The 27,023-nt window shown below is 52.8% G+C and overlaps 1 protein-coding gene across 1 annotated transcript in view; it reads right to left on the bottom strand.

Moving 5' to 3' along the window:
- Positions 1-27,023, bottom strand: part of LOC147718377 (diacylglycerol O-acyltransferase 2-like) — a 198,819-nt gene that overhangs the window by 10,386 nt on the left and 161,410 nt on the right. The window contains exon 7 of the mRNA XM_086918328.1: positions 25,532-25,734. Coding sequence (XP_086774454.1) covers positions 25,532-25,734 — 203 coding nt within the window. The remainder of the gene's footprint in view (positions 1-25,531; positions 25,735-27,023) is intronic.

Here is a 27,023-nt window from a genome sequence, read left to right on the forward strand (position 1 = left end):
GGATTAGCCCTTAAATCCTTTATTTAGGGGCTTAGGGGTGTGGGTGCAGGTGGAAAATGGGCTACTAGTCCCAGCAGCTAATCAGCCCCTGAGGTATCCACATCGGAGGGCTGTGTCACCTTTTCTACCCAGAACCCACTATTTCCACCACTTTAAAAAATGGTAGGAGTCTTCCTTAGCTCTACAGACCAGTTAGCCAACCCTAGAGGTATGGCTAGCCTTCTGGGTGTGTACATCTCCTGCATACCTAATTTCTCGGATGCAAATGTGCCTGGGGCCGGGAGAAGGCTCTTTACTCTTTTGGGAGGCAGCCTTGAAGCATATCAGAGGCCGTGCAGCCTTTGAAGCTCACCGCCTTCATGTGCCACTTCATTAGCCCTCCTGTCAGGGACGAAGGTGTGGCCTCCTTTACATTTAGACTCCTGGGAGTGTTCACACTTCCTGGCAGGGGGTCAGAACCCTGTCTTGGCGGCAGTAATGGCAGGCTAGCAGCCAGAACACAGGAAAGGCTGGGGCAACCAGGTGGGAAACCTCTAAGGTAGCCACCTGGGTGCATGCTACATCATCCTTGACATGAGCTTTGTATCAGGGGTTAGAAGATACATTGATACCAAACATGACATATGTTGGAGGTACCAAACTAGAGCTGGCAACCTCCAATTTGCCCCGGTGCCAGCCCATGCTTCCTATGGACCGCCAATGGTAAAGGCACTATAGGGATGTATAAGCCTCAACTTACATGTCTACACATTTAAAATAAGGCACCCTGCCCCCTGGGCTCAGGAGGTCTTCTTTATGGGTATATGACATAATAAAAATAGTGCATTGACTTTGCCACACATGATAAGGGCAAAGTCGAGTTCGAACAGTTTTCACTGCTCCTGCAGTCTGCAAAGGCAGGCCCGCTGTCAGTATTTTATTGGGTCACTCAGGGTGGCACAAACAGTGCTTCAGGCCCTGGAGACCTCTGTAACACTCATGTCATGGGTACCACCGGTACCATATATTAGCGACTTATAAGGGGGATAAAGTATTTGGCAATTGGGGTTACTAATTCACACATATCAGTTTTAGGGAGAGAGCCCTGGCAGCAGGCGCAAGTGAACTTTCAGAGTCATAACTATCAGCATTGGAGCAAAGAGTGTGGGGGTGACCATACAAAAGAGGCACTTTCCTACAATACATGTACCGCTGCTACAAGATGTGGCTAGGCAGTGGCTCACTTCCACCACTCAACTCTAATGAAACTTCACACAACTCAAACAATCAAAAACAATTATTATGCTATGTGCTTCCGTATTGTAAATACAATCTGCTTGTGTGGTCTTTTATTAATAACAAAGAGACACTGCAACAGTGTTGTACCTAGTAATGTGATACCCACAGTATTTCTTAAAAGGGTTCTATTATATTCAATATTCCATATGGCAACAATCCGTATTTTGTGCAGTGATGGATATTACGTTTTTTTGGCCCTTGGTGGCCACTTATGTGTGGCATCATCAGGGTGACTTCTCCTTTGTCCGATCCCCATTCTGTCTCTATCCTGCTTAACCTTCTTGCTATAGTTGTGGTAGATACTTAAAACAGTCTGCCTTAGTCCTGCTTTTTTTTTAAGATCAATTTTCTTCTTCCACTGCCTCTTTTTCATTTCCTCCTCTGCTCTCTCAGTGGCTCTTTTCATTCCCTTCTCTGTCCTCCCAGCAGCTTTTTCATTCCCTCATCTGCTCTCCCACTGGCTCTTTTCATCCCCTCCTCTGCTCTCCCACTGGCTCTTTTCATCCCCTCCTCTGCTCTCCCACTGGCTGTTTTCTTCCCCTCCTCTGCTCTCCCGCTGGCTCTTTTCATCCCCTCCTCTGCTCTCCCCATACTCTTTTTATTCCCTCCTCTGCTCTCTCACTGGCTCTTTTCATCCCCTCCTCTGCTCTCCCACTGGCTCTTTTCATCCCCTCCTCTGCTCTTCCACTGGCTCTTTTCATCCCCTCCTCTGCTCTCCCGCTGACTCTTTTCAGCCCCTCCTCTGCTCTCCCACTGGCTCTTTACATCCCCTCCTCTGCTCTCCCGCTGACTCTTTTCGTCCCCTCCTCTGCTCTCCAGCTGGCTCTTTTCATCCCCTCCTCTGCTCTCCCACTGGCTCTTTTCATCCCCTCCTCTGCTCTCCCACTGGCTCTTTTCTTCCCCTCCTCTGCTCTCCCACTGGCTCTTTTCATCCCTTCCTCTGCTCTCCCACTGGCTCTTTTCATCCCCTCCTCTGCTCTCCCACTGGCTCTTTTCATTCCCTCCTCTGCTCTCCCGGTGGCTCTTTTCATTCCCGCCTCTGCTCTCCCACTGGCTCATTTAATTCCCTCCTCTGATCTCCCAGTGGCTCTTTTTATTCCCTCCTCTGCTCTCCCAGGGGCTCTTTTCATTCCCTCCTCTGATGTCCAGGTGGCTCTTTTTATTCCCTCCTCTGCTCTCCCAGGGGCTCTTTTCATTCCCTCCTCTGATCTCCCGGTGGCTCTTTTCATTCCCTCCTCTGCACTCTCAGGGGCTCTTTTCATCCCCTCCTCTGCTCTCCCACTGGCTCTTTGCATCCCCTCCTCTGCTCTCCCTCTGGCTCTTTTTATCCCCTCCTCTGCTCTCCCTCTGGCTCTTTTCAGCCCCTCCTCTGCTCTCGCTCTGGCTCTTTTTATTCCCTCCTCTGCTCTCCCGCTGGCTCTTTTCATCCCCTCCTCTGCTCTCCCACTGGCTCTTTTCATCCCCTCCTCTGCTCTCCCTCTGGCTCTTTTTATTCCCTCCTCTGCTCTCCCGCTGGCTCTTTTCATCCCCTCCTCTGCTCTCCCTCTGGCTCTTTTTATTCCCTCCTCTGCTCTCCCACTGGCTCTTTTCATCCCCTCCTCTGCTCTCCCTCTGGCTCTTTTTATTCCCTCCTCTGCTCTCCCACTGGCTCTTTTCATCCCCTCCTCTGCTCTCCCACTGGCTCTTTTCATCCCCTCCTCTGCTCTCCCTCTGGCTCTTTTCATCCCCTCCTCTGCTCTCCCGCTGGCTCTTTTCATCCCCTCCTCTGCTCTCCCACTGGCTCTCTTCATCCCCTCCTCTGCTCTCCCGCTGGCTCTTTTCATCCCCTCCTCTGCTCTCCCTCTGGCTCTCTTCATCCCCTCCTCTGCTCTCCCGCTGGCTCTTTTCATCCCCTCCTCTGCTCTCCCTCTGGCTCTTTTCATCCCCTCCTCTGCTCTCCCGCTGGCTCTTTTCATCCACTCCTCTGCTCTCCCTCTGGCTCTTTTTATTCCCTCCTCTTGGCTCTCTTCATCCCCTCCTCTGCTCTCCCGCTGGCTCTTTTCATCCCCTCCTCTGCTCTCCCTCTGGCTCTTTTCATCCCCTCCTCTGCTCTCCCGCTGGCTCTTTTCATCCACTCCTCTGCTCTACCTCTGGCTCTTTTTATTCCCTCCTCTGCTCTCCCACTGGCTCTTTTCATCCCCTCCTCTGCTCCCCCACTGGCTCTTTTCATCCCCTCCTCTGCTCTTCTTCTGGCTCTTTTCATCCCCTCCTCTGCTCTCCCTCTGGCTCTTTTTATTCCCTCCTCTGCTCTCCCGCTGGCTCTTTTCTTCCCCTCCTCTGCTCTCCCACTGGCTCTTTTCATCCCCTCCTCTGCTCTCCCTCTGGCTCTTTTCATCCCCCCCTCTGCTCTCCCTCTGGCTCTTTTTATTCCCTCCTCTGCTCTCCCTCTGGCTCTTTTCATCCCCTCCTCTGCTCTCCCTCTGGCTCTTTTCATCCCCTCCTCTGCTCTCCCTCTGGCTCTTTTTAGTCCCTCCTCGGCTCTCCCGCTGGCTCTTTTCATCCCCTCCTCTGCTCTCCCTCTGGCTCTTTTTATTCCCTCCTCTGCTCTCCCACTGGCTCTTTTCATCCCCTCCTCTGCTCTCCCTCTGGCTCTTTTTATTCCCTCCTCTGCTCTCCCACTGGCTCTTTTCATCCCCTCCTCTTATCTCCCACTGGCTCTTTTTATTCCCTCCTCTGCTCTCCCTCTGGCTCTTTTCATCCCCTCCTCTGCTCTCCCGCTGGCTCTTTTCATCCCCTCCTCTGCTCTCCCACTGGCTCTTTTCATCCCCTCCTCTGCTGTCCCGCTGGCTCTTTTCATCCCCTCCTCTGCTCTCCCTCTGGCTCTTTTTATTCCCTCCTCTGCTCTGCCTCCTCCGATCACAGCTTAATACCCTTCACATGGACTACTAGAAACCCCTCCGCTACTCAAGAGTCAAAAAAACACTGGGGTAGGAAATGGGCCTCGCTTCCTTCCTCTAAATGGGAATCAGTACTTGCTGAACTCAAACCCTCGAAAACTACCAAACCCAATTTAGTGAGTACCAACTTTGACAATTGGATCACCAATTCCCTCAACATAGTCCTCCCGAAGGTACCTTTGCAGTCCATTAAAAGACAAAAGGTGGCCCCTTGGTACACTCCCACCTTAAGAGACATGAAACAATCCTGTCGTAAACTGGAAAGAGCCTGGAGGCCGGACCGTACACATCATAAGAAAGCAGATTACAGAGCCGCAATTGGACTGTATAAAAAGGAAATTAAGCTAGCCCAAGCCCAATTTCACGAATCAAAAATAAATCTGGCTGCGAACGCCCCCAAAGAAATTTTTAAAATAGCTAAATCACTGATTTCCCTCCCCCCTGAACGTATGTCACCAGATGGAGCATTCGGTTGTTGCAACAATCTAGCAACTTTTTTCTCGCAGAAGATTCAGACTATCTACTCCTCTTTTGCCACGGATAAAACTGGCGCGGACGTCGCCACCACTGAAAGTCCTAATACTTTAGCCCCCTGTCTGTTAGACAAATTTACTCTGTTAGATTCCACCTCTTTGGATAAAATTATCCCTAAAGTTGTTTCAGGATCTCCTAAGGATTCAGCACCCCCTCAATATCTTACCATGGTCATTGGCGCTATCCGCCCAGTCATCCTCGATGTTCTCAACTCCTCCATCACCTCGAGCACTGTTCCAGTTGCATGGAAAAGTGCAATGGTTAAAGCCCTTTTAAAAAACCCTCTCTATACCAAAATAACCCAGCTAACTTCCAGCCCCATCTCCTTATTACCTTGGATGAGTAAACTGCTAGAAAAGCATATTAATAACATCTTAGTAGATCATTTAGAATCTAATAATCTGCTGTGCACTTCCCAGACGGGATTCCGCCCTCAGCACGGAACTGAGACAGCGTTGCTAGCAGTCACGGAAGAAGCAAGATCTGTGCTTGACCGGGGAGGGAAAGCAGCCATCATACTACTAGACCTCAGTGCCGCGTTCGACACGGTTAACCATGCCACCTTATTACATCGTTTGAAGGGCATAGGAGTGTCGGGCGCGGCCCTGGCTTGGCTGACTTCCTTCCTGGATGAGCGCTTCTTCCAGGTGTTCGAGGGGGAGGTACTGTCCTCCATGCAGCCGCTAAACTGTGGGGTCCCTCACGGCTCTGCCCTGAGCCCCACGCTTTTCAACGTTTACCTGAGGCCCTTGGCAGAGATAGTCCATCCCTTTGGTGTCCGTATTGTCACCTACGCACACGACACTCAGTTGGTGGTCTCATTGGACCATACTGAGGGGTCATCTAGCACACTTGGCCCCTGTCTAGAGGCAGTGGCTAAATGGATGCAATCCTCCTGCCTCAGACTAAACGGGGAGAAGACAGAAATAATGCTATTGGGCAACCCCTCACCTACCATCTTGGCGTCGAGTTGGCCCACGTGTCTAGGTTCCCCTCCCCCCGCCAGACCTCAGAGAAAGAGCCTGGGGGTTTGGCTCAATAAAGCTCTGGATTTCACCGTCCAGGCCACTAAAACGGCCTCCACCTGTTTTGGGCTAATGAGAATGCTCCGGAAAGTGCTCCCTTTGCTTCCGTTCCAGGCGAGGAGAGTCATGGTCCAGGCCATGATACTCTCCCGCCTGGATTACGGTAATGCCCTCTATCTAGGAGCCCCGGTGGCAGTGATTAACAAACTTCAGGTCACCCAAACTGTGCGGCCCGACTGCTCTTTAATATTCCACGCTGGCAGTCAGCCAAACAGGCCCTAAAGAAGCTGCATTGGCGTCCTGTGGCTGCCAGGATACAATTCGAAGCTATGTGCCTTGTTCAAAAAGCCATTCACAGAACAGGTCCCGCCATTATGTACCCCCTAGCCAATCCCTACCTCCCTCTCAGAGCTCTCCGCTCCAGCTCGTTGCATCTAGCCACCACGACCAAAATCAACAAGGCCCGCTGGGGCGGACGCTCATTCTCGCACAATGCTGCGAGAATATGGAATTCCCTCCCACTTGATCTTAGAGAGAACACCAACCGGATGTCATTCAGGAGGTCTTTAAAAAACTCACCTGTTTGTAAGAGCCTGTTAACCACCCTAGCCTACCGCACTGGATTTCTGTCAAGCGCTGCGAGGCCTCCGGGTAGTCTATGCGCTATATAAATATAATTTTTCATTTCATTTCTCCCACTGGCTCTTTTCATCCCCTCCTCTGCTCTCCCGCTGACTCTTTTCGTCCCCTCCTCTGCTCTCCAGTTGGCTCTTTTCATCCCCTCCTCTGCTCTCCCCCTGGCTCTTTTTATTCCCTCGTCTGCTCTCTCACTGGCTCTTTTCATCCCCTCCTCTGCTCTCCCACTGGCTCTTTTCATCCCCTCCTCTGCTCTCCCACTGGCTCTTTTCATCCCCTCCTCTGCTCTCCCCCTGGCTCTTTTTATTCCCTCCTCTGCTCTCTCGCTGGCTCTTTTCATCCCCTCCTCTGCTCTCCCACTGGCTCTTTTCATCCCCTCCTCTGCTCTCCCACTGGCTCTTTTCTTCCCCTCCTCTGCTCTCCCGCTGGCTCTTTTCATCCCCTCCTCTGCTCTCCCCCTGGCTCTTTTTATTCCCTCGTCTGCTCTCTCACTGGCTCTTTTCATCCCCTCCTCTGCTCTCCCACTGGCTCTTTTCATCCCCTCCTCTGCTCTCCCACTGGCTCTTTTCATCCCCTCCTCTGCTCTCCCCCTGGCTCTTTTTATTCCCTCCTCTGCTCTCTCGCTGGCTCTTTTCATCCCCTTCTCTGCTCTCCCACTGGCTCTTTTCATCCCCTCCTCTGCTCTCCCACTGGCTCTTTTCTTCCCCTCCTCTGCTCTCCCGCTGACTCTTTTCGTCCCCTCCTCTGCTCTCCAGCTGGCTCTTTTCATCCCCTCCTCTGCTCTCCCGCTGACTCTTTTCGTCCCCTCCTCTGCTCTCCAGCTGGCTCTTTTCGTCCCCTCCTCTGCTCTCCCACTGGCTCTTTTCATCCCCTCCTCTGCTCTCCTATTGGCTCTTTTCATCCCCTTCTCTGCTCTCCCACTGGCTCTTTTCATCCCCTCCTCTGCTCTCCCACTGGCTCTTTTCATCCCCTCCTCTGCTCTCCCGCTGACTCTTTTCATCCCCTCCTCTGCTCCCCCAATGGCTCTTTTCATTCCCTCCTCTGCTCTCCCACTGGATCTTTTCAACCCCTCCTCTGCTCTCCCACTGGCTCTTTTCATCCCCTCCTCTGCTCTCCCACTGGCTCTTTTCATTCCCTCCTCTGCTCTCCCACTGGCTCTTTTCATCCCCTCCTCTGCTCTCCCACTGGCTCTTTTCATTCCCTCCTCTGCTCTCCCACTGGCTCTTTTCATCCCCTCCTCTGCTCTCCCTCTGGCTCTTTTCATTCCCTCCTCTGCTCTCCCTCTGGCTCTTTTCATCCCCTCCTCTGCTCTCCCTCTGGCTCTTTTCATTCCCTCCTCTGCTCTCCCACTGGCTCTTTTCATCCCCTCCTGCAGTGAGGGGGGCCAGCAATGATCACCCCGGCAGTGGGTATCTTTTCCTAATAGGAGAATATCAGTTTTACTCGGGTTTAGGCGTAAGCAGTTTGCACCCAGCCACTCTGCAGCAGCAAGCATTCCCCTTTGAAAATTGGCCAGGTCTAACCTGGGGTTGTCGGAGAAGGAGAGTACGAGCTGAGTGTCATCTGCATAAGACAACAGCTCAAGCCACAAAGAATTCACGACCTGAGACAAAGGTTGAATATAAATACTAAACAAAGTAGAGCTCTGAGACTAGCCCGGAGGTAATGCCATGGTACAGAACCTGCAATTGGGAACTGCAAGGGTGGAAATAACCTGGAAAGATCGCTCTGGAAGGAAGGAGGTGAACCTAGACAGTGCAGCTTCACCAACGCCAATGTCCTAAAGGTGCTGGAGCAAGATTTTATGGGATACCGTATCAAACGCGGCATTTAAGTCGAGCAAAATCAGAGCTGCGGATCTCCCTTCATTTAAGGTGCTGTGAAGTTGTTCCGTCACCGCAAGAAGTGCAGATTCTGTGCTATGCATCGGCCTAAAGTAATTCTGAGAGGTGCCCAGAATCTGGTTCTCTTCTAGAAACTTAGGGTGACACTGGCGTGTTTCTCTGCTATGTTAGTAAGGAAGGGCAGGCGAGAGATTGGGTGAAAATGTTCAGGTTTGGAAGCATCCATAGTAGGTTTCTTCAGGAGAGGGTGACCTTGGCATGCTGCCATGGACCAGGTACAGATGCTGATGCCAGAGAGAGATTGATCAGTTCTAGGCAGGGTGGGAGCAGAAAACACTCAAGTCTGAGAAACACATGTGGGATAAATGGGTCCGCAGGGGAGCCTGATTTGACTTGGCCACGTATCTCAGATAAACGCAAAATGGATGGACATTCTGCGGCACACATAGAAGGAGGAATAAACCTCTGTGGATTGTTTTTGTCCAGGAAGGTGCCCCTTCTTGCACAAAAACATGCATGCATGCAACGCAGGCCCCCTTGCACCATGGCGTAAGGGTGACTGCGTCAGCACTAGGCTGTCAACAGGGCACCAGCGCAGAGTAAAAGGCTTGAATGTGTCACATTGCCTTAAATATGGCACATTCCTGCCCTTTCCCCATCATTCAATGCAGGGCAGCAAAGTGATATGCTGAGCTGCACTGCGTGACTTTTCATAAATAGGCCCCTAATAAATGAGACTATGCACCAAAGTAAAGGATTCACACCTGGTGAGTGAGACTTTGCACCAACGTAAAGGGTTCACACCTGGTGAGTGAGACTTTGCACCAACGTAAAGGGTTCACACCTGGTGAGCGAGGCTGTGCACCAACGTAAAGGATTCACACCTGGTGAGTGAGACTGTGCACAAAAGTAAAGGATTCACACCTGGTGAGTGAGACTGTGCACCAAAGTAAAGGATTCACACCTGGTGAGTGAGACTTTGCACCAACGTAAAGGGTTCACACCTGGTGAGCGAGGCTGTGCACCAAAGTAAAGGATTCACACCTGGTGAGTGAGACTGTGCACAAAAGTAAAGGATTCACACCTGGTGAGTGAGACTTTGCACCAACGTAAAGGGTTCACATCTGGTGAGTGAGACTTTGCACCAACGTAAAGGGTTCACATCTGGTGAGTGAGGCTGTGCACCAAAGTGAAGGATTCACACCTGGTGAGTGAGACTTTGCACCAACGTAAAGGGTTCACACCTGGTGAGTGAGACTTTGCACCAACGTAAAGGGTTCACATCTGGTGAGTGAGGCTGTGCACCAAAGTGAAGGATTCACACTTGAGGAATGAGACTTTGCACCAACGTAAAGGGTTCACACCTGGTGAGTGAGGCTGTGCACCAAAGTAAAGGATTCACACCTGGTGAGTGAGACTTTGCACCAACGTAAAGGGTTCACACCTGGTGAGTGAGACTTTGCACCAACGTAAAGGGTTCACACCTGGTGAGTGAGACTTTGCACCAACGTAAAGGGTTCACACCTGGTGAGTGAGACTTTGCACCAACGTAAAGGGTTCACATCTAGTGAGTGAGGCTGTGCACCAAAGTGAAGGATTCACACCTGGTGAGTGAGACTTTGCACCGACGTAAAGGGTTCACACCTGGTGAGTGAGGCTGTGCACCAAAGTGAAGGATTCACACTTGAGGAATGAGACTTTGCACCAACGTAAAGGGTTCACGCCTGGTGAGTGAGACTGTGCACCAAAGTGAAGGATTCACACTTGAGGTATGAGACTGTGCACCAACGTAAAGGGTTCACACCTGGTGAGCGAGGCTGTGCACCAAAGTGAAGGATTCACACTTGAGGAATGAGACTTTGCACCAACGTAAAGGGTTCGCACCTGGTGAGTGAGGCTGTGCACCAAAGTGAAGGATTCACACTTGAGGAATGAGACTATGCACCAACGTACAGGGTTCACACCTGGTGAGTTAGGCTGTGCACCAACGTAAAGGGTTCACACCTGGTGAGTGAGGCTGTGCACCAAAGTGAAGGATTCACGCTTGAGGAATGAGACTTTGCACCAACGTAAAGGGTTCACACCTGGTGAGTTAGGCTGTGCACCAAAGTGAAGGATTCACGCTTGAGGAATGAGACTTTGCACCAACGTAAAGGGTTCACACCTGGTGAGTTAGGCTGTGCACCAACGTAAAGGGTTCACACCTGGTGAGTGAGACTGTGCACCAACGTAAAGGGTTCACACCTGATGAGTGAGGCTGTGCACCAAAGTGAAGGATTCACACTTGAGGAATGAGACTGTGCACCAACGTAAAGGGTTCACACCTGGTGAGTGAGGCTGTGCACCAAAGTGAAGGACTCACACTTGAGGAATGAGACTGTGCACCAACGTAAAGGGTTCAGACCTGGTGAGTGAGGCTGTGCACCAAAGTGAAGGATTCACACTTGAGGAATGAGACTGTGCACCAACGTAAAGGGTTCACACCTGGTGAGTGAGGCTGTGCACCAAAGTGAAGGACTCACACTTGAGGAATGAGACTGTGCACCAACGTAAAGGATTCACACCTGATAAGGTGTGCACCAATGTAAAGGGTTCACACCTGATGAGTGAGACTGTGTACCAAAGTGAAGGATTCACACTTGAGGAATGAGACTGTGCACCAACGTAAAGGGTTCACGCCTGGTGAGTGAGACTGTGCACCAAAGTGAAGGATTCACACTTGAGGAATGAGACTGTGCAACAACGTAAATGGTTCACACCTGGTGAGTGAGGCTTTGCACCAAAGTGAAGGATTCACACTTGAGGAATGAGACTGTGCACCAACGTAAAGGGTTCACACCTGGTGAGCGAGGCTGTGCACCAAAGTGAAGGATTCACACTTGAGGAATGAGACTGTGCACCAACGTAAAGGGTTCACACCTGGTGAGTGAGGCTGTGCACCAAAGTGATGGATTCACACTTGAGGAATGAGACTGTGCACCATCGTAAAGGGTTCACACCTGGTGAGTGAGGCTGTGCACCAAAGTGAAGGATTCACACTTGAGGAATGAGACTGTGCACCAACGTAAAGGGTTCACACCTGGTGAGTGAGGCTGTGCACCAAAGTGATGGATTCACACTTGAGGAATGAGACTGTGCACCAACGTAAAGGGTTCACACCTGGTGAGTGAGGCTGTGCACCAAAGTGAAGGATTCACACTTGAGGAATGAGACTGTGCACGAACGTAAAGGGTTCACACCTGGTGAGTGAGGCTGTGCACCAAAGTGATGGATTCACACTTGAGGAATGAGACTGTGCACCAACGTAAAGGGTTCACACCTGGTGAGTGAGGCTGTGCACCAAAGTGATGGATTCACACTTGCGGAATGAGACTGTGCACCAACGTAGAGGGTTCACGCCTGGTGAGTGAGACTGTGCACCAAAGTGAAGGATTCACACTTGAGGTATGAGACTGTGCACCAACGTAAAGGGTTCACACCTGGTGAGCGAGGCTGTGCACCAAAGTGAAGGATTCACACTTGAGGAATGAGACTGTGCACCAACGTAAAGGGTTCACACCTGGTGAGTGAGGCTGTGCACCAAAGTGATGGATTCACACTTGAGGAATGAGACTGTGCACCATCGTAAAGGGTTCACACCTGGTGAGTGAGGCTGTGCACCAAAGTGAAGGATTCACACTTGAGGAATGAGACTGTGCACCAACGTAAAGGGTTCACACCTGGTGAGTGAGGCTGTGCACCAAAGTGATGGATTCACACTTGAGGAATGAGACTGTGCACCAACGTAAAGGGTTCACACCTGGTGAGTGAGGCTGTGCACCAAAGTGAAGGATTCACACCTGGTGAGTGAGACTTTGCACCAACGTAAAGGGTTCACATCTGGTGAGTGAAGCTGTGCACCAAAGTGAAGGATTCACACTTGAGGAATGAGACTGTGCAACAACGTAAAGGGTTCACACCTGGTGAGTGAGGCTGTGCACCAAAGTGAAGGATTCACACTTGAGGAATGAGACTGTGCACCAACGTAAAGGGTTCACACCTGGTGAGTGAGTCTGTGCACCAAAGTGAAGGATTCACACCTGGTGAGTGAGACTTTGCACCAACGTAAAGGGTTCACATCTGGTGAGTGAGGCTGTGCACCAAAGTGAAGGATTCACACTTGAGGAATGAGACTTTGCACCAACGTAAAGGGTTCACACCTGGTGAGTGAGGCTGTGCACCAAAGTGAAGGATTCACACTTGAGGAATGAGACTATGCACCAACGTACAGGGTTCACACCTGGTGAGTGAGGCTGTGCACCAAAGTGAAGGATTCACGCTTGAGGAATGATACTTTGCACCAACGTAAAGGGTTCAAACCTGGTGAGTTAGGCTGTGCACCAACGTAAAGGGTTCACACCTGGTGAGTGAGGCTGTGCACCAAAGTGAAGGACTCACACTTGAGGAATGAGACTGTGCACCAACGTAAAGGGTTCACACCTGGTGAGTGAGGCTGTGCACCAAAGTGAAGTATTCACACTTGAGGAATGAGACTGTGCAACAACGTAAATGGTTCACACCTGGTGAGTGAGGCTTTGCACCAAAGTGAAGGATTCACACTTGAGGAATGAGACTGTGCAACAACGTAAAGGGTTCACACCTGGTGAGTGAGGCTGTGCACCAAAGTGAAGGATTCACACTTGAGGAATGAGACTGTGCAACAACGTAAAGGGTTCACACCTGGTGAGTGAGGCTGTGCACCAAAGTGAAGGATTCACACTTGAGGAATGAGACTGTGCACCAACGTAAAGGGTTCACACCTGGTGAGTGAGGCTGTGCACCAAAGTGATGGATTCACACTTGAGGAATGAGACTGTGCACCAACGTAAAGGGTTCACACCTGGTGAGTGAGGCTGTGCACCAAAGTGAAGGATTCACACTTGAGGAATGAGACTGTGCACCAACGTAAAGGCTTCACAACTGGTGACTGAGGCTGTGCACCAAAGTGAAGGATTCACACTTGAGGAATGAGACTGTGCACCAACGTAAAGGGTTCACACCTGGTGAGTGAGGCTGAGCACTAAAATGAAGGATTCACACTTGAGGAATGAGACTGTGCACCAACGTAAAGGGTTCACACCTCATGAGTGAGACTGTGCACCAACGTAAAGGGTTCACACCTGGTGAGTGAGGCTGTGCACCAAAGTGAAGGATTCACACTTGAGGAATGAGACTGTGCACCAACGTAAAGGGTTCACACCTGATAAGTGAGACTGTGCACCAAGGTGAAGGATTCACACTTGAGGAATGAGACTGTACACCAACGTAAAGGGTTCACACCTGGTGAGTGAGGCTGAGCACTAAAGTGAAGGATTCACAATTGAGGAATGAGACTGTGCACCAACGTAAAGGGTTCACACCTCATGAGTGAGACTGTGCACCAACGTAAAGGGTTCACACCTGGTCAGGTAGGCTGTGCACCAAAGTGAAGGATTCACACTTGAGGAATGAGACTGTGCACCAATGTAAAGGGTTCACACCTGATAAGTGAAACTGTGCACCAAGGTGAAGGATTCACACTTGAGGAATGAGACTGTGCACCAACGTAAAGGGTTCACACCTCATGAGTGAGACTGTACACCAACGTAAAGGGTTCACACCTGGTGAGCAAGGCTGTGCACCAAAGTGAAGGATTCACACTTGAAGAATGAGACTGTGCACCAACGTAAAGGGTTCACACCTCATGAGTGAGACTGTGCACCAACGTAAAGGGTTCACACCTGGTCAGCGAGGCTGTGCACCAAAGTGAAGGATTCACACTTGAGGAATGAGACTGTGCACCAACGTAAATGGTTCACACCTGGTGAGTGAGGCTGTGCACCAAAGTGATGGATTCACACTTGAGGAATGAGACTGTGCACCAACGTAAAGGGTTCACACCTGGTGAGTGAGGCTGTGCACCAAAGTGAAGGATTCACACTTGAGGAATGAGACTGTGCACCAACGTAAAGGCTTCACAACTGGTGACTGAGGCTGTGCACCAAAGTGAAGGATTCACACTTGAGGAATGAGACTGTGCACCAACGTAAAGGGTTCACACCTGGTGAGTGAGGCTGAGCACTAAAGTGAAGGATTCACACTTGAGGAATGAGACTGTGCACCAACGTAAAGGGTTCACACCTCATGAGTGAGACTGTGCACCAACGTAAAGGGTTCACACCTGGTGAGTGAGGCTGTGCACCAAAGTGAAGGATTCACGCTTGAGGAATGAGACTGTGCACCAACGTAAAGGGTTCACACCTGATAAGTGAGACTGTGCACCAAGGTGAAGGATTCACACTTGAGGAATGAGACTGTACACCAACGTAAAGGGTTCACACCTGGTGAGTGAGGCTGAGCACTAAAGTGAAGGATTCACACTTGAGGAATGAGACTGTGCACCAACGTAAAGGGTTCACACCTCATGAGTGAGACTGTGCACCAACGTAAAGGGTTCACACCTGGTCAGCGAGGCTGTGCACCAAAGTGAAGGATTCACACTTGAGGAATGAGACTGTGCACCAATGTAAAGGGTTCACACCTGATAAGTGAAACTGTGCACCAAGGTGAAGGATTCACACTTGAGGAATGAGACTGTGCACCAACGTAAAGGGTTCACACCTCATGAGTGAGACTGTACACCAACGTAAAGGGTTCACACCTGGTGAGCGAGGCTGTGCACCAAAGTGAAGGATTCACACTTGAAGAATGAGACTGTGCACCAACGTAAAGGGTTCACACCTCATGAGTGAGACTGTACACCAACGTAAAGGGTTCACACCTGGTGAGCGAGGCTGTGCACCAAAGTGAAGGATTCACACTTGAGGAATGAGACTATGCACCAACGTACAGGGTTCACACCTGGTGAGTGAGGCTGTGCACCAAAGTGAAGGATTCACACTTGAGGAATGAGACTGTGCAGCAACGTAAAGGGTTCACACCTGGTGAGTGAGGCTGTGCACCAAAGTGAAGGATTCACACTCGAGGAATGAGACTGTGCACCAATGTAAAGGGTTCACACCTGATGAGTGAGACTGTGCACCAAAGTGAAGGATTCACACTTGAGGAATGAGACTGTGCAACAACGTAAAGGGTTCACACCTGGTGAGTGAGGCTGTGCACCAAAGTGAAGGATTCACATTTGAGGAATGAGACTGTGCAACAACGTAAATGGTTCACACCTGGTGAGTGAGGCTTTGCACCAAAGTGAAGGATTCACACTTGAGGAATGAGACTGTGCAACAACGTAAAGGGTTCACACCTGGTGAGTGAGGCTTTGCACCAAAGTGAAGGATTCACACTTGAGGAATGAGACTGTGCAACAACGTAAAGGGTTCACACCTGGTGAGTGAGGCTGTGCACCAAAGTGAAGGATTCACACTTGAGGAATGAGACTGTGCAACAACGTAAATGGTTCACACCTGGTGAGTGAGGCTTTGCGCCAAAGTGAAGGATTCACACTTGAGGAATGAGACTGTGCAACAACGTAAAGGGTTCACACCTGGTGAGTGAGGCTGTGCACCAAAGTGAAGGATTCACACTTGAGGAATGAGACTGTGCAACAACGTAAATGGTTCACACCTGGTGAGTGAGGCTTTGCACCAAAGTGAAGGATTCACACTTGAAGAATGAGACTGTGCACCAACGTAAAGGGTTCACACCTCATGAGTGAGACTGTACACCAACGTAAAGGGTTCACACCTGGTGAGCGAGGCTGTGCACCAAAGTGAAGGATTCACACTTGAGGAATGAGACTGTGCAACAACGTAAAGGGTTCACACCTGGTGAGTGAGGCTGTGCACCAAAGCGAAGGATTCACACTTGAGGAATGAGACTGTGCAACAACGTAAATGGTTCACACCTGGTGAGTGAGGCTTTGCACCAAAGTGAAGGATTCACACTTGAGGAATGAGACTGTGCAACAACGTAAAGGGTTCACACCTGGTGAGTGAGGCTGTGCACCAAAGTGAAGGATTCACACTTGAGGAATGAGACTGTGCAACAACGTAAATGGTTCACACCTGGTGAGTGAGGCTTTGCACCAAAGTGAAGGATTCACACTTGAGGAATGAGACTCTGCAACAACGTAAAGGGTTCACACCTGGTGAGTGAGGCTGTGCACCAAAGTGAAGGATTCACACTTGAGGAATGAGACTGTGCAACAACGTAAATGGTTCACACCTGGTGAGTGAGGCTGTGCACCAAAGTGAAGGATTCACACTTGAGGAATGAGACTGTGCACCAACGTAAAGGGTTCACACCTGGTGAGTGAGGCTTTGCACCAAAGTGAAGGATTCACACTTGAGGAATGAGACTGTGCACCAACGTGAAGGGTTCACACCTGGTGAGTGAGGCTGTGCACCAAAGTGAAGGATTCACACTTGAGGAATGAGACTGTGCAACAACGTAAAGGGTTCACACCTGGTGAGTGAGGCTGTGCACCAAAGTGAAGGATTCACACTTGAGGAATGAGACTGTGCACCAACGTAAAGGGTTCACACCTGGTGAGTGAGGCTGTGCACCAAAGTGAAGGATTCACACTCGAGGAATGAGACTGTGCACCAATGTAAAGGGTTCACACCTGGTGAGCGAGGCTGTGCACCAAAGTGAAGGATTCACACTTGAGGAATGAGACTGTGCAACAACGTAAATGGTTCACACCTGGTGAGTGAGGCTTTGCACCAAAGTGAAGGATTCACACTTGAGGAATGAGACTGTGCAACAACGTAAAGGGTTCACACCTGGTGAGTGAGGCTTTGCACCAAAGTGAAGGATTCACACTTGAGGAATGAGACTGTGCAACAACGTAAATGGTTCACACCTGGTGAGTGAGGCTGTGCACCAAAGTGAAGGATTCACACTTGAGGAATGAGACTGTCCACCAACCTAAAGGGTTCACACCTGGTGAGTGAGGCTGTGCACCAAAGTGAAGGATTCACACTCGAGGAATGAGACTGTGCACCAATGTAAAGGGTTCACACCTGGTGAGTGAGGCTGTGCACCAAAGTGAAGGATTCACACTTGAGGAATGAGACTGTGCACCAACGTAAAGGGTTCACACCTGGTGAGTGAGGCTGTGCACCAAAGTGAAGGATTCACACTCGAGGAATAAGACTGTGCACCAATGTAAAGGGTTCACACCTGGTGAGTGAGGCTGTGCACCAAAGTGAAGGATTCACACTTGAGGAATGAGACTGTGCACCAATGTAAAGGGTTCACACCTGCTGAGTGAGGCTTTGCACCAAAGTGAAGGATTCACACTCGAGGAATGAGACTGCTCTAAGGCATAATACTAGCTCAGTGAGAGACATCATGCTCCAAGTGAAACTCACACCGTTTGAGACCACACCCAGTAAGAGAGACTGTACACCAAGGTGAGGGCTTGATACCAAGTGAGTGACCCTGATCCAAGGTGTTCCACTCCTGCTTGTTAGACGGACCGGGAGGGTCGGCCGAGGTTACGGGGAGAGGTCTCCGGGGAGAGCCGTCTCCAACGACTGTACAGACAAGCAACTTCCCCCCCACAGACGGACACCACACAAGATTGACTTATAACGAGACTTTATATGCAATTCTTAGGTACGATAAGATGATACAAGGAGGTCTGGACTCAGGGGTCCCCTCGGTTCTAGTCTCTGGTTTAGGAAAGGGGTAGCGGGACAGTCTTGTTACCAGAAGGTGGGTATAGCTCTCAATCCTCGAGCTCGGCGTTCTAGATGATCGGGCCGCGGCGGAGCCAGCAGGTCCCGAGATGGACGAAGGAAAACGACGGTCCGCGGCGGAGCCTGCAGGTCCCGGTGAAGATGACGGTTACAACGGTCTGCGGCCACGCCAGCAGATCCCGACGACGATGAAGGATGAAGGTTACGAAGGCTGTGGCAGCGCCAACAGGCAGGACGATGGTGCACAAGACAGAGCTACGGCAGCGCCAGTAGTCCGTCTAGGATGAGTTCCTCTTTACGTCTCTCGACTCCAAGATACAACTGCCCTCCTGCTCCGGAGCTGCCCCAGTTATAGGGCTGGCGTGCTTTGATGTCCGGACCCTCGCACTTGGAGGTCGGGAGGTCCGGGATGAGGGAGTCCAGACACCCAGCAGGGGGGTGGAGCCAGCGCCCGGGGAGGCGATGGGCGAGCGGCACTTGGCGGGGGAGAGCCATCGGCACCTCTTTCTCCCATTGACTTGCCAAGTAGCCCGCTCACCTCCTGGGTGGAGGGTGGTGCCGGAATGTCTGAGGCCGGGCCAGGCCCAGGGTTGAGGTCGATCGGGGGCCAGGCGGCCTCGTGGTGAAGTGTCCAAGATGGCGGCCCAGGCTGGGCGCGTGGGCCGGCAGTGGATCGGCCCCACGAGGTTAACGTGCTCGAGGGCAGGGGCCCTGAGGGGACAGAAGACGTGCAATGGTGGTGTGTGGTACTTGCGTGGCGGTACTCAGGCCTGGTTGGGCCGGGGGAGAGCGGCCCTTCATGTGGCCTGTCCAACATGCGTCCCCCCCAGCTGAAGGCGGGGAGAGTTACCCATCCTCTTGGGGACTCTCCTCGTCGAGGCGGAAAAACCGGGACAGGCCATCCGCGTTGGCGTGATCTGGCCCAGGCCGGTGTTCGACGGTGAAGTCCATACCTTGCAGGGAGATGGACCAGCGTAGCAACTTTGGGTTTTCCCCCCGCATATGCATCAGCCACTGCAGGGGTCGGTGGTCGGTCTGCACCCGAAAGTGGGTGCCAAAAAGGTAGGGCCGGAGCTTCTTGAGGGCCCATACCACAGCGAAGGCTTCCCTCTCTATGGTGCTCCAGCGTTGCTCCCGTGGTAGGAGCCTCCGGCTGATGAAGGCCACCGGTTGATCAAGGCCTTCGGTGTTCATTTGAGACAGGACCGCCCCAATGCCCTGGTCGGAGGCGTCCGTCTGGACGACGAACTCCCGGCTGTAGTCTGGGGCCTGGAGCACAGGAGCGGAACACATGGCGGCCTTCAATTGTTCGAATGCAGTTTGACACTCTGGGGTCCAGTTGACTTTCTTGGGCTGATTCTTTGACGTGAGTTCTGTGAGGGGCCCCACTATGGTACCATAGTCTTTCACGAACCTTCGGTAATAGCCCGTGAGGCCCAGGAAGGCTCGTACCTCGGTTTGGGTGATGGGGGGCTGCCAGTCCTGGATGGCGGCAATTTTCAGCTGTAGAGGGGCCACTAGGCCGCTTCCCACCTGGTGTCCGAGGTAGGTTACAGACCCTTGTCCAATTTGACACTTGCTGGCCTTGATCGTGAGGCCAGCTCGCTGAAGGGCTTGCAGCACTGCTCGGAGGTGGTGGAGGTGCTCGGTCCAATGGTGGCTGTATACAGCGATGTCGTCTAGGTAGGCGGCGCTGAATCCTTCGAGCCCCGCCAGGACCTGATTGACGAGCCGTTGGAATGTTGCTGGGGCATTCTTCATGCCGAAGGGCATGACCGTGAAATGGTAATGGCCATCGGGGGTGGAGAAGGCAGAACGTTCTTGTGCTCGGGGTGTGAGGCCGATCTGCCAATAGCCTGCTGTCAGGTCGAAGATGCTGAGGTAGCGGGCAGCTCCCATTCGGTCGACCAGTTCATCTGCCCGGGGGATGGGATGTGCGTCCGTTCTGGTGACCGCATTCAAGCCCCGGTAGTCGACGCAGAACCGGAGTTCTGGTGTGGTGCCGGGGGCAGCTGCTTTGGGGACCAGTACGACAGGGCTGGCCCAGGGGCTGTCGGAGGGCTCGATGACCCCGAGCGTGAGCATCTTGGCTACTTCTGCCTGGATGCAGGCCCGTACCCGATCTGGCACGCGGTAGGCCCGGTGGCGGATAGGAGGGCTGTCCCCGGTGTCCACATCGTGCACACACCAGGAAGTGACACCTGGGGTGAGGGAGAACAGACTGGCGAACTGTGACAGGAGGGCTTGACACTCTTGGCGTTGTTCTCTGGTGAGGGTCTCCGAGAGTCGGACCCCATCCACGGAGCCGTCTTGCTCCTGAGTCCGCAGGAGGTCGGGGAGAGGCTCGGAGTCTTCTTCAACCCCATTGTCTGTGGCCATCAGGAGGCTGAGCTCTGTTCGTACAAAGTGGGGTTTTAGTCTGTTAGCGTGGAGGACCCGGAGAGGGTTCCGGGGGGATTCCATGTCGATGAGATAGGTGGCAGGACCCTTGCGCTCGATTACTTTGAAGGGCCCCGTCCATTTGTCTTGTAGAGCGCATGGCTCCGTGGGGGACATTACCCATACCTGTTGGCCAGGTTCGAATTCAATGGATGAGGCATTCTGGTCATACCATTTTTTCATGTCCTCTTGACTGGCCTCTAGGTTGGCTTTCGCTAGTTCTCTGAACCGCCGGGTCTGGTTGCGGAGGGTGAGGAGGTACCGGAAGACATCTGGAGGGTTCTTTAACGGGGGCATTTCCCAGCCCTCTTTGACTAGGCTGAGCGGTCCCCGCACTGGGTGTCCATATAGCAGTTCAAATGGGCTGAAGCCTAGGGATTTCTGAGGGACCTCTCGGTAGGCGAAGAGGAGGCACGGCAGCAGCACATCCCACTGGCGACGGAGGGGCTCTTCCAACCCCCCGATCATCCCCTTTAGCGTGCGGTTGAACCGCTCCACAAGTCCGTTCCCCTGGGGGTGATAGGGGGTCGTGAATCGGTAGGTGACCCCGCACTGTTGCCAGAGGGATTTCATGTATTTAGAGATAAAGTTCGTGCCTCTGTCGCTGACGACTTCCCGGGGGAAACCCACACGGGAGAAGATCCCCATCAGAGCCCGGCCGACTACCGGGGCTGTCACAGTCCGCAGAGGAACAGCCTCAGGGTAGCGGGTGGCGTGGTCCACTAGCACCAAGATGAATCGATGGCCTTGTTTGGTGCGGGGGTCCAGGGGCCCCACAATGTCTATTCCGACCCGCTCAAATGGAGTAGTGACTACAGGAAAAGGTTGCAAGGGGGCCTTTAGCTTGCAGCCGCTCTTTCCACTGGCTTGACACGTGGGGCAAGATCGGCAATGCTGGTGCACATCGTTCCTCATTTTGGGCCAGAAGAAGTGGGTCACTAGGCGACTGTAAGTTTTATCTTGTCCCAGGTGCCCTGCCAGGGGGACATCGTGGGCCAGGTTCAGCAGAAAGTCTCTAAAGCGGTGGGGCACTACTAGTACTCGGTTGGCCCCCAGCTCGGTGATTCTTTGCTCGCTGTACAGCAGATCATTGTCCCAGTAGACCCAATGAGTTCCGGAGGTATCCCCTGCGCTTTGGGCGAGCGCTTGCTGGCGGAGTCCCTCGAGGGAGGGACAGGTCTTCTGTTCTTGGCGAAATTGTTCTTGCGTGGGCCCCCCCTCTTGGGCCCACTGGTCGAGGTTAGCGAGGTCGGAAGGTTGAGCTGGTTCGAGGGGGATGTCATGGTCGGTGGTTTCGGCTGGGGCGACCGAAGGCGGTGGCGCCGGCCATTCTGGTTCTTCTGGGCGATGGTTGGCACGGGCGGCCATGGACCGGGTGGTGACGCACGCCCAGTCCGGGACGCCTAACATTCCCAGGTGTTCTCTTCGCTCCACGGCTGCCCACGGGGAGCTCTCAAGGTCATTTCCGAGGAGGCAGTCTACGGGGGCATCGTCTCGGACCGTCACCTTCAACATGCCGGAGACCCCTCCCCATTCGAAGGGGACGCAGGCCATCCGACACAGACTTTCCGAGTTATCGGCTGATCGTACAGGGCAGAGAATGTTCGGTAGGTACTGTTCTGGGGTCACCAGGTGACAGCGGACGGCTGTTACACTGGCCCCGGTGTCACGAAGGGCTTCGGCCTGGTGTCCATTGATGCTCACCCATTGGCTGTACTTCTGGGTGTTAGCGGGTAGGGGGACCCGCGGGACCATGTCTTTTCCCCCTAAGCATGCGAGAGTCATGGCGGCTGGCTCCCATTCTTGATGCTCTTGTTCGTATGGTTCCTGTTCCTCGGAGATCTGCTCTTCCCCTAGGGCCGCAGCGGCCACTTGGCGGGGTCTTGGACTCTGGTACTGCGGGCAGCTTGGGTCGTTTGCATAGTGACCGATTCGTTGGCATCGGTGACACGTGACATTGGCTCTGTACCCCGGTCGCGCCGGGGTGCTGCCCCTGTTGGCCGGGGGGGTGGTGCTGGTAGCGGGGGCGACCGGAGCGTTGTCTCTTCCCCGTCCTTGGCCCCCTCCTCCTCCTCTTGGTCGGTGCTGACCATGGTTGTTCCGGTTCTGTTCGTAGGACCCATTCCGGCCCACTCTGGTGATCTCCCACCGGTCAGCTTCGGCTGCGAGCTGCCGCGGATCCGTTAACTTGCTGTCGAGGAAGTGCTGGCGTAGTTCAATGAAGCAATTGTTCGACAGATGCTCCCACACCATCAGATTGAACAGTTGTTCGTAGGTCGTGACGTTACTTCCTCTGATCCAGCCTTCGAAAGCTCGGCTAAAGTACGTTACATAGTCCACCCAAGTTGTACCCGGGATGCGGGTGCAGTCTCGGAACCTCTGACGGTACATCTCGGGTGTGAGGCCATAGCGGGTGAGGAGTGCCGCTTTCATATGGTCGTAGGAGGTCATCTGGTGGTCCGGGAGCTGTAGCAGTGTATCGCGGCCCTCATTGAGGAATCTCCCCCATAGACCGGCTCCCCAATCGCTCCTATCGATCCGGTGTGCAGTCATAGCGATTTCATAGGCCTTGAACCATTGCTGGATGTCGTCTTCTCGGAAATATTCTCGGACAACATCCTTGGGGATGTGTACCTTTTTCTCTGTGGTCCCTGCGGTGTGGGGTCGCTCGGGCACCCCTAACTCTTTATTCTGCTTGCGCAGGTTGATCTCGGCTAGGTTTCGTTCGTGTTCGTACGCCAGTTTCTTTTCCTCGAGCTCCCTTTGTCTCTGTTTCTCCTCTCTCTCTTCTCGGAGACGCAGGTGCTCTAAGTTGATTTTTTGTTCGGCCAATTTGAGTTCCACGTCCATCTTGAGTCGGGCCATTTCTAGCTCGTGTAGTCGGTTTCTTTCTCTTTCCTGGATCTCGTCTTGCGAGAGACCCGTTCTTTGCCCTTCAGGGGCCGTGGTGGTTTTTTCCGCGGTGCTTTGATCAGGGGTTCCGGCAGCCCCGGTCTCTGCCCAAGATTCTAGGGCATGCTTAAAATCGTCTTTGGTGCTTAGCCCGGTGGTAGCGATACCCAGTTCGATGCAGAACTGTTTTAGTTCACGGTGGCTGTACTCCTCTAGTTTCTCCATTTGGAACTTCTCGGTTGATCCGCTTTCTTTAGTTGTCATTGTGATTTCGTTGTGGGGTGAGCTACTCTCTGTACGTTATGCGGTGATTCGGATCGCGCCGCTGGCCACCAATGTTAGACGGACCGGGAGGGTCGGCCGAGGTTACGGGGAGAGGTCTCCGGGGAGAGCCGTCTCCAACGACTGTACAGACAAGCAACTTCCCCCCCACAGACGGACACCACACAAGATTGACTTATAACGAGACTTTATATGCAATTCTTAGGTACGATAAGATGATACAAGGAGGTCTGGACTCAGGGGTCCCCTCGGTTCTAGTCTCTGGTTTAGGAAAGGGGTAGCGGGACAGTCTTGTTACCAGAAGGTGGGTATAGCTCTCAATCCTCGAGCTCGGCGTTCTAGATGATCGGGCCGCGGCGGAGCCAGCAGGTCCCGAGATGGACGAAGGAAAACGACGGTCCGCGGCGGAGCCTGCAGGTCCCGGTGAAGATGACGGTTACAACGGTCTGCGGCCACGCCAGCAGATCCCGACGACGATGAAGGATGAAGGTTACGAAGGCTGTGGCAGCGCCAACAGGCAGGACGATGGTGCACAAGACAGAGCTACGGCAGCGCCAGTAGTCCGTCTAGGATGAGTTCCTCTTTACGTCTCTCGACTCCAAGATACAACTGCCCTCCTGCTCCGGAGCTGCCCCAGTTATAGGGCTGGCGTGCTTTGATGTCCGGACCCTCGCACTTGGAGGTCGGGAGGTCCGGGATGAGGGAGTCCAGACACCCAGCAGGGGGGTGGAGCCAGCGCCCGGGGAGGCGATGGGCGAGCGGCACTTGGCGGGGGAGAGCCATCGGCACCTCTTTCTCCCATTGACTTGCCAAGTAGCCCGCTCACCTCCTGGGTGGAGGGTGGTGCCGGAATGTCTGAGGCCGGGCCAGGCCCAGGGTTGAGGTCGATCGGGGGCCAGGCGGCCTCGTGGTGAAGTGTCCAAGATGGCGGCCCAGGCTGGGCGCGTGGGCCGGCAGTGGATCGGCCCCACGAGGTTAACGTGCTCGAGGGCAGGGGCCCTGAGGGGACAGAAGACGTGCAATGGTGGTGTGTGGTACTTGCGTGGCGGTACTCAGGCCTGGTTGGGCCGGGGGAGAGCGGCCCTTCATGTGGCCTGTCCAACACTGCTCAAAGTGAAATTCAGACCCAGTGACTGGGATGGTGCTCCTCACAAGAGCCTTGCACCACATGAGAGAGACTGTGCCGCCCAATGTGAGATTCACATCTAATGTAATGTGTGGAACTCATATTCAATGAGTGAGTACATCTGTGCTACAAGGTGTGTGACTCTCACCCAGTTTCTTTTCCCCATCTGTGCCTCTCTGGCCCTTGTGCACCCCTCCAGTTAGTATCTTGTGCTTTTTGACTCCCACTGGTGACTTGTCTTCTGCCCTGGGTCCTGAGCTCCTTCGTTTCTGGGTCCTGCTGGGCAGTGCTTAATTTGAGCCATTGGTGTCCGGGACTCGGCACCAGCACTTAATTGTCAACACCGGTACTTGTGACATTCTGCCACAAGGTGGCACTGTCTGGCTAATTTAGAGATGACAACAACAAAAGGTAATATACATTAAAAATAACCATTACCTGCCGCCCAAGCCATTCTTGTAGCTTTGGAGGCCTGAAATAGTCTGAGTTGTCACACTTGTAGGAGTGTGACGGTTAATCGTTGTCTTGTTACTATCATTGTCAGCGCTGGCAGGGGCAATACATGGTGCAAGCTGCAGTGATGTCCTAAAGATAGCCTTGGCACGTAAAGCTTTTTTATAAATTAAGCACTGCTGCAGGGACTACCTTTGCCAGACTCTGCTTCCCAACACAAGACTTCGGAGCAGTGGAAAGAAAGGAAGGACTACAGAGATCTTACAAATAACCCTCCTCTTCAAATGCATCGCTGGGACCCTGGAGATGTACAATAATGAAACGCAACGCTGAAATGCAACCCTTGCACCCCCCCTTCCTTTGTAGTCCAACACACGGATCCTGAACACAGACGGAAGTAACTTACTGACAGTGTTGATGGGCTTGGAATAGGGCAGGAACCCCTTGGAGTGCGCGGAGATCAGACCCCTGCCGTAGAAGAAGCAGGGAGCGAACCCCACCAGCTTCCGGAACCGCTGCTGGATGGCCTTCATCCAGCTGCCCTCCTCGAACACCACCTGCTGGTACAGCTCGTTCTCGCCGAAGGAGAAGGCGGGGACCAGGTCAGCCCTGCAAGAAGCGACAGCATACGAGTGAGAAAGAGAGGAGTGTACCACCTGTGAAGCAAAGCAGGGGTGGGTGGATCGATGGATGGATGGGTGGGCTCGGTGGATGGATGGATGGGTGGATGGATGGATGGATGGATGGATGGAGGGGTGGGTGGATGGATGGATGGATGGATAGTTGGATGGATGGATGGATAGAGGGGTGAGTGGATGGATGGATGGATGGATGGATGGATGGATGGATGGATGGGCGGGCGGGATGGATGGATGGATGGATTGATGAGCGGGCTGGGTGGGTGGATGGATGGATGGGTGGATGGATGGATGAATGGAGGGTTGGGTGGGTGAGTGGGTGGGTGGATGGATAGTTGGATGGATGGATGGGTGGGCTGGGTGGATGGATGGATGGATGGGCGGGCTGGGCGGGCTTGGCAGGCAGGGTGGGTGGGTGGATGGATGGATGGATGGATGGATGGATGGATGGATGGATGGATGGATGGATGGATGGATGGATGGATGGAGGGGTGGATGCATGTACAGGCGGTGAACACTGAACCGCCCATGTCCCTGAACCCCTTTGAAGGTCGGTACCCTTCTACTGTTTGTTGCCCCATTACCCCACCTCCCAACATATCCTGTTCAAAGACAAAGAGTTCACTTCTATCACACTGCCTATAAACTCCCTAGTAAGTCATTCCTTACAGACATAGTGTGCTGTTGTAGGGGCGAAACGTCGACACAATAATAGTGTACTATGAGGCTTATTTATGAGCCCTTGCGTCACTTTTGCGCTGCTGGTGCGTCACTTTTTGTGAAGCACCAGCGGCATAAAAAATGCACCATGCTGCGTCACATTTACAGGGACTCATCTAGGTAGATGCGTCACTTTTTAAACCCTTGCGACACATTATACCTGCGCCAGGTATAATGTATGCTGGTGGGCGTTCTGACGCAAGTACGCCTCGTAGAAGTGACGCAGTGAAATCTATGAGATTTCACTGCGTCACTTCTAGGACACAAATGCGTCAATATCTTAAACCTGCCTTATGGTAGGCGTAAGACCGACACAGGCACATTTAACATGGGACTTGCCCATGTGAAATGACCCATTGCTGGAAGCGCATCCCTTTTGTGACACACTCCAGCAATGTGTCATTTTTGCGCCTACAGATACTGACCCATCTGTAACTCCTTGCGACATGATGCGTCATACTGTAAATATGACGCATCCAGCATGTCGCAAGGAGGGCGCAATGAAAAGTGACGCATCACTGTTTTCACGCAGCAATGCGT

This window comes from Lissotriton vulgaris, chromosome 4_1 (genome assembly GCF_964263255.1).
Source record: "Lissotriton vulgaris chromosome 4_1, aLisVul1.2, whole genome shotgun sequence".
NCBI lineage: Eukaryota > Metazoa > Chordata > Amphibia > Caudata > Salamandridae > Lissotriton > Lissotriton vulgaris.